This window comes from Lissotriton vulgaris, chromosome 11, assembly GCF_964263255.1.
Source record: "Lissotriton vulgaris chromosome 11, aLisVul1.2, whole genome shotgun sequence".
Taxonomy (NCBI): domain Eukaryota; kingdom Metazoa; phylum Chordata; class Amphibia; order Caudata; family Salamandridae; genus Lissotriton; species Lissotriton vulgaris.
In genome coordinates, this window is record NC_141699.1 from 424,907,189 (window position 1) to 424,927,662 (window position 20,474).

General features: G+C 41.2%; 1 protein-coding gene across 1 annotated transcript in view; it reads right to left on the bottom strand.

Moving 5' to 3' along the window:
• Positions 1-625: 625 nt before the first annotated feature.
• The window catches only part of CDS2 (CDP-diacylglycerol synthase 2), a 407,465-nt gene continuing 387,616 nt past the window's right edge, over positions 626-20,474 (bottom strand). Inside the window, exon 13 of the mRNA XM_086943509.1 lies at positions 626-902. Coding sequence (XP_086799635.1) covers positions 770-902 — 133 coding nt within the window. The 3' untranslated portion in view covers positions 626-769. The remainder of the gene's footprint in view (positions 903-20,474) is intronic.

The window sequence follows — 20,474 nt, forward strand, 5'->3', positions numbered from 1 at the left end:
CCATGCGCAAACATCTCCCAGCAGAATTAGCTTCTCTTCCCCATTATGTGACCATGGCCTAAGAAGTAGTCTATATTAGACTGGACTTGAGACCTGGATTGGCCAGATCAACCTATGGGCCTCTTAATATATTCAGCAGTCCTTCACTTTTATATCAGGTAATGTAACCTGGACACAGCATGAGGAATGCTCCCCTTCTCCCCCCTACCTGCATGTAGTGCAGGGTTGCAGGAGCGAATTATTTCAACGCGACAATAAACCCCTGAGTATATTTAAAAGGGAAGGCATTAACAACACTGCCTATTTTTTAAACCCACAGAGAACACTTTTTCCCCCCCAAGGGCAAAATGATTCTCATCGCTGGGGAGAATAAATCAAATCTGTTAATAAAAAGGATTTAAAATTTAATACCGACATCCTTTTTACGACCACACCATCTAAAGGGTGTCCCTGGGATTTGTTTGGCTTGCCCAATAACATGTTGGTCTGAGTGAACTCCACGTGTCACCTGCCTCAGCCTTTACAAGGGCATCACACCTTCTAGTTTCCGAATATATATTTAGGTATAAATATATATATATATATATACATATAGAAATATATGTGTTTTTGTGTGTGTGTCTGAGTGTGTGCTTGAAAGAAACATTTAAAAAGTAAAAACACAAATGCAGACATAGGTAAAAATGCCGACGTAATGCTAAGGGATGCCTTGCTATCGTATTAAGACGGGCAGGTTGGGGAATCTCGCGCCGGGCTCGGTGACGGCACCTCAAGCCTCCTCTTGCAGTTCTGGCAGCATTCCCTTGTCCATCAGGTGCACCCTTAACGTGTTGAAGATGTGCAACTGCTGATCGGGCCGCAGGGTTAAAAACTGCTGAATCAGTTTGCTTGGGTTGGGTCCCCTGAAATGGAAATAAAGCAGGAGTGAGCATTTAGAGAAACACACTGAATTCAATGGAGGGTACAAGGCCGAACATGTGCATGCAGGTTTCCACGGTTTTCATTTATTTTTACTATTCCTGGAAAAAATGTGCATTTCTTTTCAAAAATCACATAGGTAGGAGAAATTATTTCACATGCTGTTGACTTTCCAAAAGACATCAGGATGTGACATTCAGTAACATCGAAGAAACTTGCATCACTAGGCTTTTGACCAGGTGAAAGCGCAGAAATTGACACCCTTTAAAGTTAATATAAATTATACAATAAGCGTAAGAAAAACCTAAAAAGTCTCAGGGGTTATTTAGAGTTTGGCAGATGCGAAACATATGCCAAAAATCTGCAGCAACCCCATCAAGAATGTATAATCATGCATGTATCTACACTACTTAGAATGTATATCCAAAAAAGGACTTATTGTTGGCAGATGTCCCACATCAGCAAAACTCAAACTAACCCACATACTAAAGCACATAAAATGGTATTTCATTGATGAACCGTGTAATTAGTGGGGTGTAGCCTCTGTGTGGCCCTGAAGGAGCCATGAAAAACATGCAAAGAAAGAAGACTTAACAAGGGTTGAGCACCTTACAATTAGCCAGAGGAACAAAAGTGAGAACAATTAGCTAGGTTGGACATGCAGAGGAGGTAAATTAAGTCTTTCAACATCTTTACTTGGCCACGTGGAATCGCACAGAGCTGGTAGAAAATATTGAGCATGGGTGATAGCCCCATGTTGTAGGGTTCCACCGGTTAGAACTGAAGGTGGACAATGGCAAGTTAAAAATGTTGGCGCAGTGAAAGGAGGAGGTGGGCAGCTATAGGGTGTGTCCCGCAGCTCAACTGCAACACTACAATGAAGGGCTGTTTGATGGAACAGGCCTTCAGCTCATTCCAGAAGTAGAAAATGATGAGGCAGTAAAAGCAAGGAATGCACCTCTACATCCGTCGAGCAGAGCAGAATGAGGGCTGGGTAAGGGTCTCATCTTTCTTCCATATTCTGGTTTCCAGCCTGGTGATGATGTTGACCCTCTTGCATGTGCCACTAAAGGTTTCCATTTTAGTGGTTGTGAATGGTGGAGAGCCACATTTAAGTGCACTGTATCTGATACAGCAGGGTTGAACGTGACAAGAGTTGGTGTATTCTATTTTACTTTTTAAGACCTTTAAAGAAATCACCTTCTGTGTGTAGGATGCGTTCCATGGGTGACAGGCAGGTCTCAAAGACGCTGAACAGCAGTTACTACTATTGAAATGGGATAGTACCATGACGGGAGGGCAGTGCTTAAGTCCACTTCAGATAGGAAGGGTTCACTCTGCAGAGAAAGACCAGGTAATTCCAAGAAATCTCCACCTTGTGAGTGATGAGGTTCTTGAAGTTGTGGTTGGTGTTTCTGTGGAAGCCCTGCCGCCATTTGGCAGCTCTGACAAGCCAGAAAGTATGACTTATCTCTCAGAGGTATTTAAACCTATTGTGTTCAAGTTCAATCTTCATGGGGTTAAGCTGGATGTAGGCACTAGACATCAATGATTGATGTGTAATGAGAAAGAACGTCTCATGGTTGATGTTGAGGCCAGAGGAGATATTCAAATAAAGGTGAGTGTTATCCACGGGGAATGCAGCGTGCGACATGGATTATCATGAGCTTGAAGTAACTCACCTGTTTGAGCTAGGTTCTCTTCTTTATTTACAACTGGAGCGGCTGCAGGACAGTTCCATCCAAACTGGTAAGGGATGCAAGAGTCCCAAGTAAGGCTTGATGGTCACACAAGGAGACAATGGACGGAGTGCTGAAACTTTTCAGACACTCACCCCAGTCATAGATCTGGGTTGAATCCATCATCGTTCTTTAGCTCATTTTGCCACCCCCGTTCAGACCAAGCCATATGCAAATCAGTCTTGACCCTGTGCCTCATGGGAACAGTCCAGCCCGAACTGCCAAGCCAGGTCTTCCCTGGACTGTAAACAAGCCTCCTGGGACCGGTTTCAGGTAACACGCCTCATCGGCCAGGTTAGCTTGAATCCAGTGGCAAAGTGAGCAATGGGACCAAGCCTAGGCATACCCTCCCAACTTAGGGCGAACAAAGCAAACACAAGGAGATGATTGGCAGAGCACTGAAACTTTTCAGACACACACCCCCAGTCACAGATCTTGGCTGAATCCATCATCATTCTTTGGCTCACTTTGCCACCCGAGTTCAGACCCAGCTATATGCAAATCAGTCTTAATCTTGTGCCTCAAGGGAACTGTCCAGCCCGACCTACCTGGAAACAAGCATCCATTGGAGTAAAGAAAAAATATATGTATATCCATCCCATCCAGTAGCAGTCGCTTATGCCCAAGCTTGCTCCTGTACCAGGAGTTAGCAGCGAGGTAGCGAACCTCCACAATTCCATCCAAATTCTGTAATTTCGGCCAGTAAGGATTCCCTGGCTCAAAACATCAAAGTACCGCAACTCAAATAATTTTTCAGCGCATTTATTTTGACACTGGCAACAAACAGTCCCCCAGCGCGTTTCGGAGTTCCCTCACTCCTTGGTCACGGGTTAGGTAAATGCGTCATTTCCGCTTCATTTTAGAAACAGATCGTACGTTTCACTTCATAGTTATCGACACTAACAAAATACTTCTTTTGTCGGTTTCAATATTTGTCAATAAAGAATACATTGAAATGCCTGCAAGTTATTTAACCCCTTCGCTGCGGGGGTTAATCCCCCGCTGTGCTGGGGGGGAGGGGTGCGCGCACAGCGCCCGCATGCTTATGACGAGCTGAGCTCGTCATGAGCTACAGTGCTCCTGTGCTCATGACGAGCTCAGCTCGTCACGGGTACATTGGCTCTGTGGAACGTTCAGCACAGCGGGGGAATTCTCCCCGCACCTGAGCGTTCCACGGGCCATGACGAGCTGAGCTCGTCATGAGCACCAGAGCACCGTGGCTCATGACGAGCTCAACTCGTCATGAGCATGGGACGGGTTAAAGCAACATATTTTCCTGTTTAGCCATGTAATTGATAATTTACGCATAAAACATAATTCTGGTCATGTGCTTATGTTAGAGGGCGTCCCCGTAATAACAGGATCACATCCTGTGGCTGTGACAACTTATTCAATTTACATTTACGACATCAAAATACTGCCCTAGTTAGCCATCAAGTGGGATCTAGGATTGACAATTACAAAGAATATAATGCATCCGTGTCTTTTAAAACACCATAAACCAGAGGTATAAATAATTACCTTCCCATGATTATTAAAATTCTGTCATCTCGATAATCTCCTAGATGTCGAAAAGGTTTTATCAACATAGCAAACAGTTGTGGCATGGAATCCTTAATGGCTGCAATTCCAGGATTTGGATGGAATTGTGGAGGTTCGCTACCTCGTCTCTAACTCCTCGTACAAGCAGGCTGGGGCATAAGCGACTGCTATTGGATGGGATCTTTTTGATTTGCCCTTGCCAGCCTCCACTACTGGTATCGTTAACCAGCAATAGAGACTGGAAGCAAGCATAAAGTGATATACTCAAAACGCTCAAGAGCAGGGAACACAGGAGCGAGGAGGTAGGAGTCAGAGGACGCCCGCACTGAGCACCAGTGCCTGACAGGTGAGCAATGAGCATGATGAATGCTTGTGAATAGTTTCAGTTATCGTGGGCAGCTAAACAAGTCTAAATGCGACATAGGATTACCGTTCTGTGCACTTTGGTGAAGCAACAGCGTAAGTGCCAATAAGAACTGCACCGCTTATTGGTATAATTTACTGCGAGCTCTGACACTAAAAAAGAGATACAAGAAGGAAGGAAGCAGCTGAGAAATGATTTGCCAAATCAGTTCTAATTGAGAATGATAACCCGGAAGACAGAAATGAGCAAGGTTCAATACAAAATATGAAACAGCTTTAGGACAATCTTTGGAAAGCCCTTTAAAAAGAAAAGTTGAAGTGGTGGGAGGCCACCGCATTGCAAAAGTATATTGAATGCAATAGAGTACAGCTGGGCTAAGAATATTTATTACCCCAACCTATGAAAACCCCGATCCAAATATGCTTTAGGAATGGTTGGCAAATGTTCAACCATAATGTTGAAAATTTTGGTCAAGTACGCACAAAGGACTGAGAAATTAATACAGGAAATTAAGCACAGGAAGAGTTTGAACTAGAAATGGCTAATATTGAAACAAGATTACTTAAGGTGGAGAAACAAATTAAAATGAAAAAAATTAGAAAATTCCACCGGGATTAAATGGATTACCAAAAGGGACAAATCCTAATATTTGGTAAGAAATTTGACCACTTAAGAACAACTATAGAGGAAACTGTAAGAAGTGAGCAACCATCCACTTCTAGAATAGTTGTTGATAAAAACGTGGAACAGAGAAATAACAATGAGATGATACCACGAGAGACAATCAATGGCGACCAAAATGAAAGTGACATTTCTGTACACTCGGAAACGGCGGGAGTAAAAGCCCGAATTTTAAAGGAATTTGATCTCATAGCCAGAGGAAGAACAAACACCATGACCAACAAGACCGCCCCAGTGCAAAGAGCTTGTGGTCGAGGAGGCAGGGGAGGAAACAGACAAAATGCGAAAAACCAGGAATAAAACCCTGTGGGAGTACTGACAAAGGGGAAAAAGGCTGGAAAATGAAGAATAATAAGGCAGTGGTAAATTTATCAGATTTAACACTCAGTAAACACCAAATGCAGGTCCTAGCCATAGGTCTCTAGTTCTGTCCAACTGCCAATTACAATTACACTGAAAGTCATATTGATCTTTTTCATTTTGTTAGAAAACTAAAAAACTAAAAGTTAGAAAATGGTACGGCACAATGAATGCACAAAAACCCAAGGTACATCAGGCACCGATCAGTACGTTAAACGTCAATGACCTTGATGTCCTGCATACTATGCATGAGCTTCAAGGGGTAGCTGATTTTATTTATGATACACTTCTAAATTTAGTCGATGATATTGATGTTGGTATGAGTGCCTCAAGTGGTTTAAACTTAAACCTAAGTCTATTTTTATGCCTCAAATACCAATGAGGCTATTGCCTTTTTCGAAAAAGGCATGATCCAGGAACTTAAAAGAATCAGCATTAAGAAACCAAACCAAACAGTACTAAGAACCTAAAAAAAGAACATATTGATGCAATTAACTCTTTAACAGCGGCGTAAATTCCGCCGCTGTGCAGGAGTTCTAATGAGTGGGCGGGGCTGCGTCGGCCAACGGATGTGGGCAGCACTAGCGAGGTAGTGCTTGTGACGGCCGTTGGCCGACACAAGAACTGAAGGAGTTAGGGAATTTGAGAATAACACAAACATTGTTATTAAAAAATCTGATAAGAGAGGAAACATTGTTGTGTGGCCCCTTGAAATGTACCTGAAAGAAGGGATAAAACAGTTGAATGAGATCGACAGATATCAAGCATCATCTAGAAAATATTATGACTATGCTAACAAAACGTATGTAGAGAAACTGGCCAATTGGAAAGACCAGGGAATCCTTGAATGGGATGAATATCAATTTTATTGTGTAAATTCCCAATAAATCCAACACTCTATTTGTTGCCGAAACTTCACAAAGATGTCTCCAATCCACCAGGGAGACCAATTGTCTCATTGAGGGGGCGCATGTTAGAAAGTACATCAAAATATGTTGATTACTTCTTACAACCATACGTACATGCTCTCCCCTCAATTGTGAGAGACAACGGAGATTTTCTGAGGTTAATCAAGGATATTGTCTGGAATGATGATTATTTGCTATTAAGTTTGGACGTTAATAGTCTATATACACGTGTATTCCCATGATTGGAAATAGACGCTTGTAGGCATTTTCTGAAAGGAAGATCATTATCTTACCTTCTGCATACTGAAATGTTAATAGAACGGATCCATATCTGCTTGACAAACAACTTCTTTCTTTTTAACAAACAGATATATAGACAAACCCAGGGAATGGCAATGGGCACTTGCTTTGCCCCCAGTTTTGTGGGGTTGTACCTTGGCTGGTGGGAGAAGCAAGTGGTCAATAACATCAGAGAGTTCAATAGCCACGACGTCCTCTGGGTTAGATACATTGACAACATCTTCTGTATTTGGAAGGGCACTCGGAATGAGGCCACCAATTTTATTGTCACACTGAATGATAACTCTTTGAATTTGACATTCAGTAGCCACATTGATGACATAACAATTGAGTTTCTCAACCTTAAGCTTACAGTAAACTAGTAAGCCATTTATTTAGAAAATCAACAGCAGGGAACAGTCTGTTAAGAGCTGATAGTTGTCATGCAACCTCATTGATTCAAAGCATTCCGTAAGGCGAATTATTAGAGCCAGAAGGAATTGCAGTACGGAGGAGGGATTCACCAGCAAAGTGAACATCATGACACAAAGGTTTAATGAGAGAGGTTATAGCAATGAAAATTGTTCAAAAAGTGATTAAGAAAGCCGTATTGTTAGGTCAAAGTGAGTTGCTTACCCCCGCACATAAAGGAACTGAAGAACCAAAAATTCGATTCATTACGAGGTACCATAACCAAACATGGGAACTAAAGAAGAGCTTGACAAAATATTGATAGTCCTTAGAACAGATTCAGACCTGGCTATACCTATTGGTCTAAATCCAGGAATAACATTTAGAAAGGCAAGATCGATAACATTTACTCAAAGTCACTGCTTAGTAAGTCCTGAGAATACCAAGAATGAGATCATAGGCTTTTTTACATGTAATCGTTGTAAACCCTGTAAACACAGCAATAGCTGTAAAACAATAAAATTAGTGGAAGACCAGAAACCTTATGTGATTGGCAAACAACCGAGTATGTTTATGCTTTATTATGTCCATGCAAGAAGGCCTATATTGGAAGTACTATCCATAAGGCGAAAAAGCGTGTACTTGAACATCTACGTGTCATCCAAAATGACGACAGGCAATACCCAATTGCGCGTCATTTTAAAACCGACCACAATCAAAATTGTAATTTATTGAAATTTGTGGTCCTCAACAGAATCCACAATCGAGAGAGAGGAAGTAACTGAACACTTGACTTAAGGAGATTAGAATTGAAGATAATCATTAAGTATAATACCCTTCATCCAATAGGATTAAATATGGGTGAATAATTAGCTGCACATTTAGGCTGATAAATAAGATGAAAATGCTAAATCACAATTTCCTTCCTTCTGTACAGGTTTTTACCTTTTTAATATACATGTGTTTTTTTAAAATTGGATTTTAATCAGTACTTTCTTTGTTGGTTTTGTTTCAGATACAAGAATGCGGAAATGTAGAAGAGCTCTTATATCTCAAACCATGTCAGGCCACTTTACTCTGTTCATAAAAACATGGTCATTAGAGTTGTTTTGAAATATGATTGATTTCAGGGTATTCGGCTTCATTATTATCTATTAAGCACTAGGGTTGAATTGATTGCATGTCACAACTGATTACAACCCTTACAAGATCATCCGAAAAGACCGCACCAACCAAACAGGAGGAGGCATAGCCATCGTCCATAAAAACACCATCAGAATCACGACCAGTTCCGACGATAACCTTGCAACTGCCGAACACCTCCACTTCCAGATCCACACCGACCCCAGGACCACACTTAGAGGCACCCTCATCTACAGACCACCAGGAACCCGCACACAATTCAGCGAAGACATCACTGACTTCATCAGCCCACATGCCCTTAACTCCGAGAACTACATCCTACTGGGAGACATCAACTTCCACTTGAAAAAGAAAAACGACAACCACACCACCACCCTTCTAGACAACCTAGCCAATCTCGGACTCATACAACTTGTTGACACCCCCACCCACGTAGCTGGACATACGCTCGACTCCATCTTCACCTCCTGCAAACACATCTCCTTCGATCACACCACAGCTCTCCATTGGATGGACCACAGCTGTGTTCACTTTAGCTACAAAACTACCACGACCCACTACCCCCCACAACCTATTCCTCGAAGAAACTGGAACAAAATTACCACCGACCAACTCCTCACATTGCTCAACCAAAACCCTCCAGGTCTTTCATCGGACCCAAACCAAGCTGCCACCAAACTCAAACAATGGATCACTCACAGCGCTGACGAATTAGCACCCTTGAAAAACCACCAAACCAAACAGGGTAGCAAAAAGGCCCCCTGGTTCAATGATGACCTTAAGAAATCCAAGAAGCTATGCCGTACTCTCGAGAAAACATGGAGAAAAAACCCAACCACTGACAACCTGCACCACCTTCAAGGCTGCCACCCGCAAACACCACCAATTGATCCGATCCACCAAGAAATCAGCATTCAAGGATCCACTCGACATCAACGCCCACAACTGCAAGGAACTATTCAACATCATCAAAGAATTTACCAACCCCACCGCAGCCTCAAACGACATTACTCCCTCCCAAAACCTCTGCGATTCTTTATCCTCTTTCTTCTACAACAAAATTGCTGACATACATAACAGCTTTGAGAACATATCCAAAGAACAGTCCACTCCACCCACCTCCGAAACTAAACCGCTCTCTAACAACCTTACTGCCTGGAACCCAATCACCACTGAAGACACCATCCGCCTAATGAACTCCATCCACTCAGGTTCGCCAACCGACCCTTGTCCCCACCACATCTTCAACAAAGCAGACTCCATCATTGCACCCCATCTCCGTGATGTCATCAACTGCTCCTTCAACTCCGCTACCTTCCCAGAAAGCTGGAAACACGCCGAACTCAGCGCCCTCCTGAAGAAACCCACAGCAGACCCCTCTGAACTTAAGAACTACCGCCCCATTTCCCTCCTCCATTCCCTGCCAAAGTCATTGAGAAAGCCGTCAATAGCCGGCTCGCCGCCTTCCTTGAATCCAACAACTCCCTCGACACCTCACAGTCCGGCTTCCGAGCCAAACACAGCACCGAAACGGCCCTAATTGCAGCGACAGACGACATCCGAACGCTACTGGACAACGGAGAAACAGTTGACCTCATCCTACTCGACCTCTCCGCCTCCTTCGACACAGTCTGTCATAGCACCCTCATACTACGCCTCAGCAACATCGGCATACAAGGAAAAGCCTTGGACTGGATCACCTCGTTCCTCGCCGGGAGAACCCAGAGAGTCCGACTCCCCCCATTCAAATCAGAGGCCACCGAAGTCATCTGCGGAGTACCACAAGGTTCATCACTCAGTCCCACCCTCTTCAACGTTTACATGAGTCCCCTCGCATCCATCGCGCGACAACACAACCTCAACATCATCTCCTATGCTGACGACACCCAGCTGATCCTCTCCCTCACCAAAGACCCTTACACCGCCAAAACCAATCTTCACGAAGGCATGAAAGAAGTAGCCGAATGGATGAAAAACAGCAGCCTGAAACTTAACTCAGACAAAACGGAAGTCCTCATCCTAGGATCATCCCCCTCTGCCTGGGACGACTCATGGTGGCCACCGGCCCTGGGCTCAGCACCCATACCTACAGACCACGCACGTAACCTAGGCTTCATCCTAGACTCCTCCCTCTCGATGACCAGACAAGTCAACGCCGTCTCATCCTCTTGCTTCAACGTACTTCGCACGCTCAAAAAAATCTTCCGTTGGATCCCCATCGAAACAAGAAAGACTGTCACCCACGCACTGGTCACTAGCCGACTGGACTATGGAAACACCCTCTACGCCGGAACCACAGCCAAATTACAGAAAAAACTCCAACGCATCCAAAACGCATCAGCCAGACTCATATTGGACATCCCTCGCCAAGCTCACATTACCGGTCACCTGAAAGACCTCCACTGGCTTCCCGTCAACAAGAGAATGACGTTCCGTCTCCTCACCCACGCACACAAGGCCCTCTACAAACTAGGACCCGAATGCCTCAACACACGACTGTCCTTCTACAAACCCACCCGCCAACTACGATCCTCCAATCAAGCCATCGCCGCAGTCCCGCGCATCCATAGATCCACCATGGGAGGAAGATCCTTCTCCTACTTGGCGGCCAAGACCTGGAATTCTCTCCCCACTCACCTCCGCCTTACACAGAACCACACTTCCTTCAGAAAGGAACTCAAAACCTGGCTATTCGATAAATAATGCACCCCCTCCCCCAAGCGCTTTGAGACCCTCTGGGTGAGTAGTGCGCTATACAAATTCCTGAACTTGAACTGTTTGCTAAGTTGATAAAACCTTTTCGACATCTAGTAGATTATAGAGTTGACACAATTAGAATAATCATGGGAAGGTAATTATTTATACCTCCGGTTTATGGTGTTTTAAAAGGCACAGATGCATTATATTCTTTGTAAATGTCAATCCTAGAACCCACTTGATGGCATACTGGGGCAGTATTTTGATGTTGTAAATGTAAATTGAATAAGTTGTCACAGCCACAGGTTGCGATCCTGTTATTACAGGGAAGCCCTCTAACATAAACACATGACCAGAATGATGTTTTATTCGTAAATTATCAATTACATGGCTGAACAGGAAAATGTGTTGCTTTAAATAACTTTCAGGTATTTCAATGTATTCTTTATTGAGAAATACTGAAAACGACGAAAGAAGTATTTTGTATTTTTGTATTTTGTTAGTGTTGATAACTATGATGTGAAACATTTCTTTAAAATGAAGCTGAAATGACGCATTTACCGAACCAGTGACCAAGGAGTGAGGAAACTCCGAAACAAGTTGGGGGATTGTTTGTTACCAGTGTCAAAATAAATGCGCTAAACAATGATTTGGGTTGCGGTACTGTGAAGGTTTTGAGCCAGGTAATCCTTACTGGCCGATGGAAAAAAAAAAATATATATATATACTCCAAATGAAGACACAAACTGCAACCTTCTGTTATGCGACTCAGGCCCTCCAGCCAATCAATAGTGACAGTTTTTTTTTAATGCTGGCAAAATAGCATTACTCTTTTCGACTCCTAAACATGAGTCTTAATCATATGCTAAGGAGGGGGTGGCAGTGTGTTCAACATTTAAAGAGTCAATCTATCAACAGTGAGGTGGGACAGACAGTATTTCAAATACTTTAGCAAGGACTCGTGTCACAAAGTACATATACAAGTTTTTTTTTGTTTTTTTTCTTTTCTTCAAAAAGAAAATTTTTTAATGTGATTTTATTGTGACTGTAACAATTAACTGTGTGTTTTTATAATATTCTTTTAGTACATGATGTTCTATGTCTTTTAAACCTGTGCTTTTATGGTATTTTCTGTACCGAAATAAAGATTTTATGACGATGACATATCCAAGTTTAGCTTGTCCTTATTTAAATGAAGTCAGTGAACATTTTCAACATTTTGCTTTGTTGCTGAGTAAGCAAAACCATGTCCCTCACTGTTACAAATTTGGTGCCTTTGGATTGGATTAGCGCTTCTCATCAATATTTTACCACGCCTTTAGAGAATTTAATTTATAATTCTCCAATTATCATAAAGAGAGAATCTTGATTTCATTAAAGACAACGGAGGCTGACATTATGCAATAACTTTTATTGCTGCCCAAGACATGCAGCTTTTTAAAGTGTAACAAGTACATCATAGATAACACATTGCAAATAACAATAACAAAACGCCATGGCAACCAAGTATCTTCCTCTTGGAGCTGCGAAAGGATAGATAACTTCTTCCAAGAAAAACGTCATTATGACTTCTTTACAAAGATGTAGAGTCTGGAATAATGTCAGCCTCCGAGAATCGTAATTTCCTATATGGCTGTCATATTTTCAAATTGCCAATCACAAAGGTATGCCACCCTTTCTCAATACAATGGAAATTCAGTTCTTTGTTGTTTGCCATTCCAATGCACTTCCGTCATGATGGTGTGCATGAGAGAATTCTCCTGCACACTCTAGCTGCCTTTAAAATTTTGCTGCAGCCGGCAGGTATATATATATATATATATATATATATATATATATATATATATATATATATATATATATATATATATATATATATATATATATATATATATATATATATATATGTATATATATACATACATACATACATACATATATATATATATATATATTTTTTTTTTTTCCAGCAAAAACTGTCTCTAAGAAGAAACACGCCGCACACTGCTCCGTTTATAAAGTATTTTGGTTTATTTTCTGTGGGTTCCCCACCTACGCGTTTCGGACATAAATCTGTCCCTGGTCACGGTACCCACAGAAAATAAACCAAAATACTTTATAAACGGAGCAGTGTGCGGCGTGTTTCTTCATAGAGACAGTTTTTGCTGAAAAGTACCTTGCAAGGGCGTCCCGAACCTTGCCGCCGGCACCAGCCTTGGAGTGCTCCTCTCATCTTGGGACATTTGCTTTTGAATATATATATATATATATATATTCACTGAAAAAACCATAGGTTATAGACCATATATAGTTAGGGATTAGCATTTAAAAAACCTTATTTTATTTGCACAAAACCATTGAAATTCCATATATAGTTAGTTGCACTAACTATATATCGCGGACCCGCAATCCACTGCTAATGATGTCACATATTACATCATTCATGACATGGTCAGTGACATCACTGATGACATCACTGATGACATCTCAAATGACATCACTGATGACATCACTGATGACATCACTGATGACAACACCCAGTGACTGTATGTTTCTGTAAAGTTAAAATATGTCTTACATATTGAAGAATGAGTGGATGTATAAGTGTCTGGATGAAGGATTTAGTAGGTGCATGACTGACTGTATGAGAGAATGATTAAATGTGTCTCACTGAGTGTATGGGTTAGTGATTAAAGTGTCTTAATTTGGCAATCATTATTTATGTTGTTCTGTAAACTGCTGCATGTTTAAATCAGTAGCTATATCAGTAACTATATGGGTTATTGAATGGTTGCCCAAGTATTTGTATGGGAGACTGAGTATGTGTGTGGGTGGCTGGGAGGTGTATAACTTTGTGCATAGATGTGTGAGCAGTTGATTCCCTAGGTGTATGGGTTCAAAAGTGCATGTAGAAACAGCTGTATGGACAGTTGACTGTGTGCATGAGTATATTGGTGAGTGAATGTGCTACATGTCAAAGTAAGTACATATGTAAAACACACTCCATGTGAGAGTTGACATATATAAATAACTGAACATAAGAGCCAGTGAATGTGTGAGTGGCTGTATGAATCATTGTGAACTTGTATCAAGGATTGTATAAGAGAGTAAATATGTGTTACTATATGTTTGAATAAGTAAGGTGTGTATAACTGTATAGTTGAGGAAATGGAGATGTGATTGATTCTTTCCATGACTGACTAGGTGTGTGAGTAACTCCATGGATGTGTGACAGTCTGTGAGTGCCTGTTTACACTGAGTGTATCTAAGGTTATATTAGAGTCTGAAGATGTATTATCACATAAATGATATCATCAGTGATGTAATCAGTAATGTCAAATGAGATGTCAGTGATGTCATCAGTGATGTCATTTGAGATGTCATCAGTGATGTCATCAGTGATGTCATTTGAGATGTCATCAGTGATTACGCAAGTGGACGTATCTACACATTTGTCCGCAAATATGACACACTAAGAAACAGAGTTGTGATGGACAAGTGTGCAGGAACAGCAGCAATAGACAAGGTGGATAGCTCAGAAATCAGCTCAGCAGACGAAGATGCAGTTACAACTCCATTGGATTTTCGCGGGGGGATACAACTAGCACAAATGATAACGAGACAAAGAGGAAGAGGCAGAAGCAACACGTGGGGGAGAGGACAATCAAAACCACCAGTAGAAGGAGCAGAAGAAGGAGCAAAATCAAAAAGAGGAAAAGGAAAGCAGAAGTAACTCTCAAAAAGAGTAAAGCAAATTTTGACAACAATCTGGTCATAAACATCTCTGACAAACCATTGAAAGAAATCCAGCTAAAATTACTCTATCGAGGACTATCTTACTGTCCAAATAAAGATATGGATATCCCCAATGCACGCATAGATCTTTAGAAGTTTTGCTGAAAAATATTTCCTTGAAAAAAAGCCTCAAATAAGTGGTCGCAATATGGAAGATACAAATCCATCACCAATTGCTCAAAAAGATCTACCACCTTTAAGAGCATTGACCTCATTGGGAGAAGAAGTAAGAACAAACATAGAAATCAGTCAAAACCATCCAATATCAGACATTGACTTCTGTAACAGTATTGGAATAGTCACAAATAAAGGAGGAGAAAGCAGACTTAGAAAACAGTTCAGGTTCTGCCCACAGTTACCACCAGGGAATAAGATCGACTTATTCCATGAAATTATGGTGGAAGAGATCACCAAAATGTCTGGGAGATCAACTTGCAACAAAAACCAAAACAAAAATAAAAAAGATTGGAATCTCGCACTGAAAGAATATCAGGTAATGACAGAACTTAAAAATGATCCGTCAATTATAATTAAAGCCTCGGACAAAGGAGGAAATATTGTGGCCCAAAACATAACTGATTACATAGATGAGGCAAAGCGACAATTGGAAAACCAAGACCACTATGAGCCACTGAAAAAAGATCCAATCGAGGAATGGATGAATAAATACCATGAACTCCTACTAGGATGGAAAGAGAGGGGTCTAATTGATTTTGATGAATATCTTTATCTCAAAACCAACCACCCAATTACAGCAACCATTTACTTTCTGCCGAAAGTTCATAAAGCAATCAACAAGATCCCTGGTAGGCCAATAGTGAGCTCAATTTTGGATCGTTACTAGAAACAACATCCAGATTTGTTGATATCTTTCTGATGAACTATGTGACAAACCTACCGTGATATTGGATGGGATCTTTTTGATTTGCCCTTGCCAGCCTCCACTACTGGTATCGTTAACCAGCAATAGAGACTGGAAGCAAGCATAAAGTGATATACTCAAAACGCTCAAGAGCAGGGAACACAGGAGCGAGGAGGTAGGAGTCAGAGGACGCCCGCACTGAGCACCAGTGCCTGACAGGTGAGCAATGAGCATGATGAATGCTTGTGAATAGTTTCAGTTATCGTGGGCAGCTAAACAAGTCTAAATGCGACATAGGATTACCGTTCTGTGCACTTGGTGAAGCAACAGCGTAAGTGCCAATAAGAACTGCACCGCTTATTGGTATAATTTACTGCGAGCTCTGACACTAAAAAAGAGATACAAGAAGGAAGGAAGCAGCTGAGAAATGATTTGCCAAATCAGTTCTAATTGAGAATGATAACCCGGAAGACAGAAATGAGCAAGGTTCAATACAAAATATGAAACAGCTTTAGGACAATCTTTGGAAAGCCCTTTAAAAAGAAAAGTTGAAGTGGTGGGAGGCCACCGCATTGCAAAAGTATATTGAATGCAATAGAGTACAGCTGGGCTAAGAATATTTATTACCCCAACCTATGAAAACCCCGATCCAAATATGCTTTAGGAATGGTTGGCAAATGTTCAACCATAATGTTGAAAATTTTGGTCAAGTACGCACAAAGGACTGAGAAATTAATACAGGAAATTAAGCACAGGAAGAGTTTGAACTAGAAATGGCTAATATTGAAACAAGATTACTTAAGGTGGAGAAACAAATTAAAATGAAAAAAATTAGAAAATTCCACCGGGATTAAATGGATTACCAAAAGGGACAAATCCTAATATTTGGTAAGAAATTTGACCACTTAAGAACAACTATAGAGGAAACTGTAAGAAGTGAGCAACCATCCACTTCTAGAATAGTTGTTGATAAAAACGTGGAACAGAGAAATAACAATGAGATGATACCACGAGAGACAATCAATGGCGACCAAAATGAAAGTGACATTTCTGTACACTCGGAAACGGCGGGAGTAAAAGCCCGAATTTTAAAGGAATTTGATCTCATAGCCAGAGGAAGAACAAACACCATGACCAACAAGACCGCCCCAGTGCAAAGAGCTTGTGGTCGAGGAGGCAGGGGAGGAAACAGACAAAATGCGAAAAACCAGGAATAAAACCCTGTGGGAGTACTGACAAAGGGGAAAAAGGCTGGAAAATGAAGAATAATAAGGCAGTGGTAAATTTATCAGATTTAACACTCAGTAAACACCAAATGCAGGTCCTAGCCATAGGTCTCTAGTTCTGTCCAACTGCCAATTACAATTACACTGAAAGTCATATTGATCTTTTTCATTTTGTTAGAAAACTAAAAAACTAAAAGTTAGAAAATGGTACGGCACAATGAATGCACAAAAACCCAAGGTACATCAGGCACAGATCAGTACGTTAAACGTCAATGACCTTGATGTCCTGCATACTATGCATGAGCTTCAAGGGGTAGCTGATTTTATTTATGATACACTTCTAAATTTAGTCGATGATATTGATGTTGGTATGAGTGCCTCAAGTGGTTTAAACTTAAACCTAAGTCTATTTTTATGCCTCAAATACCAATGAGGCTATTGCCTTTTTCGAAAAAGGCATGATCCAGGAACTTAAAAGAATCAGCATTAAGAAACCAAACCAAACAGTACTAAGAACCTAAAAAAAGAACATATTGATGCAATTAACTCTTTAACAGCGGCGTAAATTCCGCCGCTGTGCAGGAGTTCTAATGAGTGGGCGGGGCTGCGTCGGCCAACGGATGTGGGCAGCACTAGCGAGGTAGTGCTTGTGACGGCCGTTGGCCGACACAAGAACTGAAGGAGTTAGGGAATTTGAGAATAACACAAACATTGTTATTAAAAAATCTGATAAGAGAGGAAACATTGTTGTGTGGCCCCTTGAAATGTACCTGAAAGAAGGGATAAAACAGTTGAATGAGATCGACAGATATCAAGCATCATCTAGAAAATATTATGACTATGCTAACAAAACGTATGTAGAGAAACTGGCCAATTGGAAAGACCAGGGAATCCTTGAATGGGATGAATATCAATTTTATTGTGTAAATTCCCAATAAATCCAACACTCTATTTGTTGCCGAAACTTCACAAAGATGTCTCCAATCCACCAGGGAGACCAATTGTCTCATTGAGGGGGCGCATGTTAGAAAGTACATCAAAATATGTTGATTACTTCTTACAACCATACGTACATGCTCTCCCCTCAATTGTGAGAGACAACGGAGATTTTCTGAGGTTAATCAAGGATATTGTCTGGAATGATGATTATTTGCTATTAAGTTTGGACGTTAATAGTCTATATACACGTGTATTCCCATGATTGGAAATAGACGCTTGTAGGCATTTTCTGAAAGGAAGATCATTATCTTACCTTCTGCATACTGAAATGTTAATAGAACGGATCCATATCTGCTTGACAAACAACTTCTTTCTTTTTAACAAACAGATATATAGACAAACCCAGGGAATGGCAATGGGCACTTGCTTTGCCCCCAGTTTTGCGGGGTTGTACCTTGGCTGGTGGGAGAAGCAAGTGGTCAATAACATCAGAGAGTTCAATAGCCACGACGTCCTCTGGGTTAGATACATTGACAACATCTTCTGTATTTGGAAGGGCACTCGGAATGAGGCCACCAATTTTATTGTCACACTGAATGATAACTCTTTGAATTTGACATTCAGTAGCCACATTGATGACAAAACAATTGAGTTTCTCAACCTTAAGCTTACAGTAAACTAGTAAGCCATTTATTTAGAAAATCAACAGCAGGGAACAGTCTGTTAAGAGCTGATAGTTGTCATGCAACCTCATTGATTCAAAGCATTCCGTAAGGCGAATTATTAGAGCCAGAAGGAATTGCAGTACGGAGGAGGGATTCACCAGCAAAGTGAACATCATGACACAAAGGTTTAATGAGAGAGGTTATAGCAATGAAAATTGTTCAAAAAGTGATTAAGAAAGCCGTATTGTTAGGTCAAAGTGAGTTGCTTACCCCCGCACATAAAGGAACTGAAGAACCAAAAATTCGATTCATTACGAGGTACCATAACCAAACATGGGAACTAAAGAAGAGCTTGACAAAATATTGATAGTCCTTAGAACAGATTCAGACCTGGCTATACCTATTGGTCTAAATCCAGGAATAACATTTAGAAAGGCAAGATCGATAACATTTACTCAAAGTCACTGCTTAGTAAGTCCTGAGAATACCAAGAATGAGATCATAGGCTTTTTTACATGTAATCGTTGTAAACCCTGTAAACACAGCAATAGCTGTAAAACAATAAAATTAGTGGAAGACCAGAAACCTTATGTGATTGGCAAACAACCGAGTATGTTTATGCTTTATTATGTCCATGCAAGAAGGCCTATATTGGAAGTACTATCCATAAGGCGAAAAAGCGTGTACTTGAACATCTACGTGTCATCCAAAATGACGACAGGCAATACCCAATTGCGCGTCATTTTAAAACCGACCACAATCAAAATTGTAATTTATTGAAATTTGTGGTCCTCAACAGAATCCACAATCGAGAGAGAGGAAGTAACTGAACACTTGACTTAAGGAGATTAGAAATGAAGATAATCATTAAGTATAATACCCTTCATCCAATAGGATTAAATGTGAAGAATTAGCTGCACATTTAGGCTGATAAATAAGATGAAAATGCTAAATCACAATTTCCTTCCTTCTGTACAGGTTTTTACCTTTTTAATATACATGTGTTTTTTTTAAATTGGATTTTAATCAGTACTTTCTTTGTTGGTTTTGTTTCAGATACAAGAATGCGGAAATGTAGAAGAGCTCTTATATCTCAAACCATGTCAGGCCACTTTACTCTGTTCATAAAAACATGGTCATTAGAGTTGTTTTGAAATATGATTGATTTCAGGGTATTCGGCTTCATTATTATCTATTAAGCACTAGGGTTGAATTGATTGCATGTCACAACTGATTACAACCCTTACAAGATCATCCGAAAAGACCGCACCAACCAAACAGGAGGAGGCATAGCCATCGTCCATAAAAACACCATCAGAATCACGACCAATTCCGACGATAACCTTGCAACTGCCGAACACCTCCACTTCCAGATCCACACCGACCCCAGGACCACACTTAGAGGCACCCTCATCTACAGACCACCAGGAACCCGCACACAATTCAGCGAAGACATCACTGACTTCATCAGCCCACATGCCCTTAACTCCGAGAACTACATCCTACTGGGAGACATCAACTTCCACTTGAAAAAGAAAAACGACAACCACACCACCACCCTTCTAGACAACCTAGCCAATCTCGGACTCATACAACTTGTTGACACCCCCACCCACGTAGCTGGACATACGCTCGACTCCATCTTCACCTCCTGCAAACACATCTCCTTCGATCACACCACAGCTCTCCATTGGATGGACCACAGCTGTGTTCACTTTAGCTACAAAACTACCACGACCCACTACCCCCCACAACCTATTCCTCGAAGAAACTGGAACAAAATTACCACCGACCAACTCCTCACATTGCTCAACCAAAACCCTCCAGGTCTTTCATCGGACCCAAACCAAGCTGCCACCAAACTCAAACAATGGATCACTCACAGCGCTGACGAATTAGCACCCTTGAAAAACCACCAAACCAAACAGGGTAGCAAAAAGGCCCC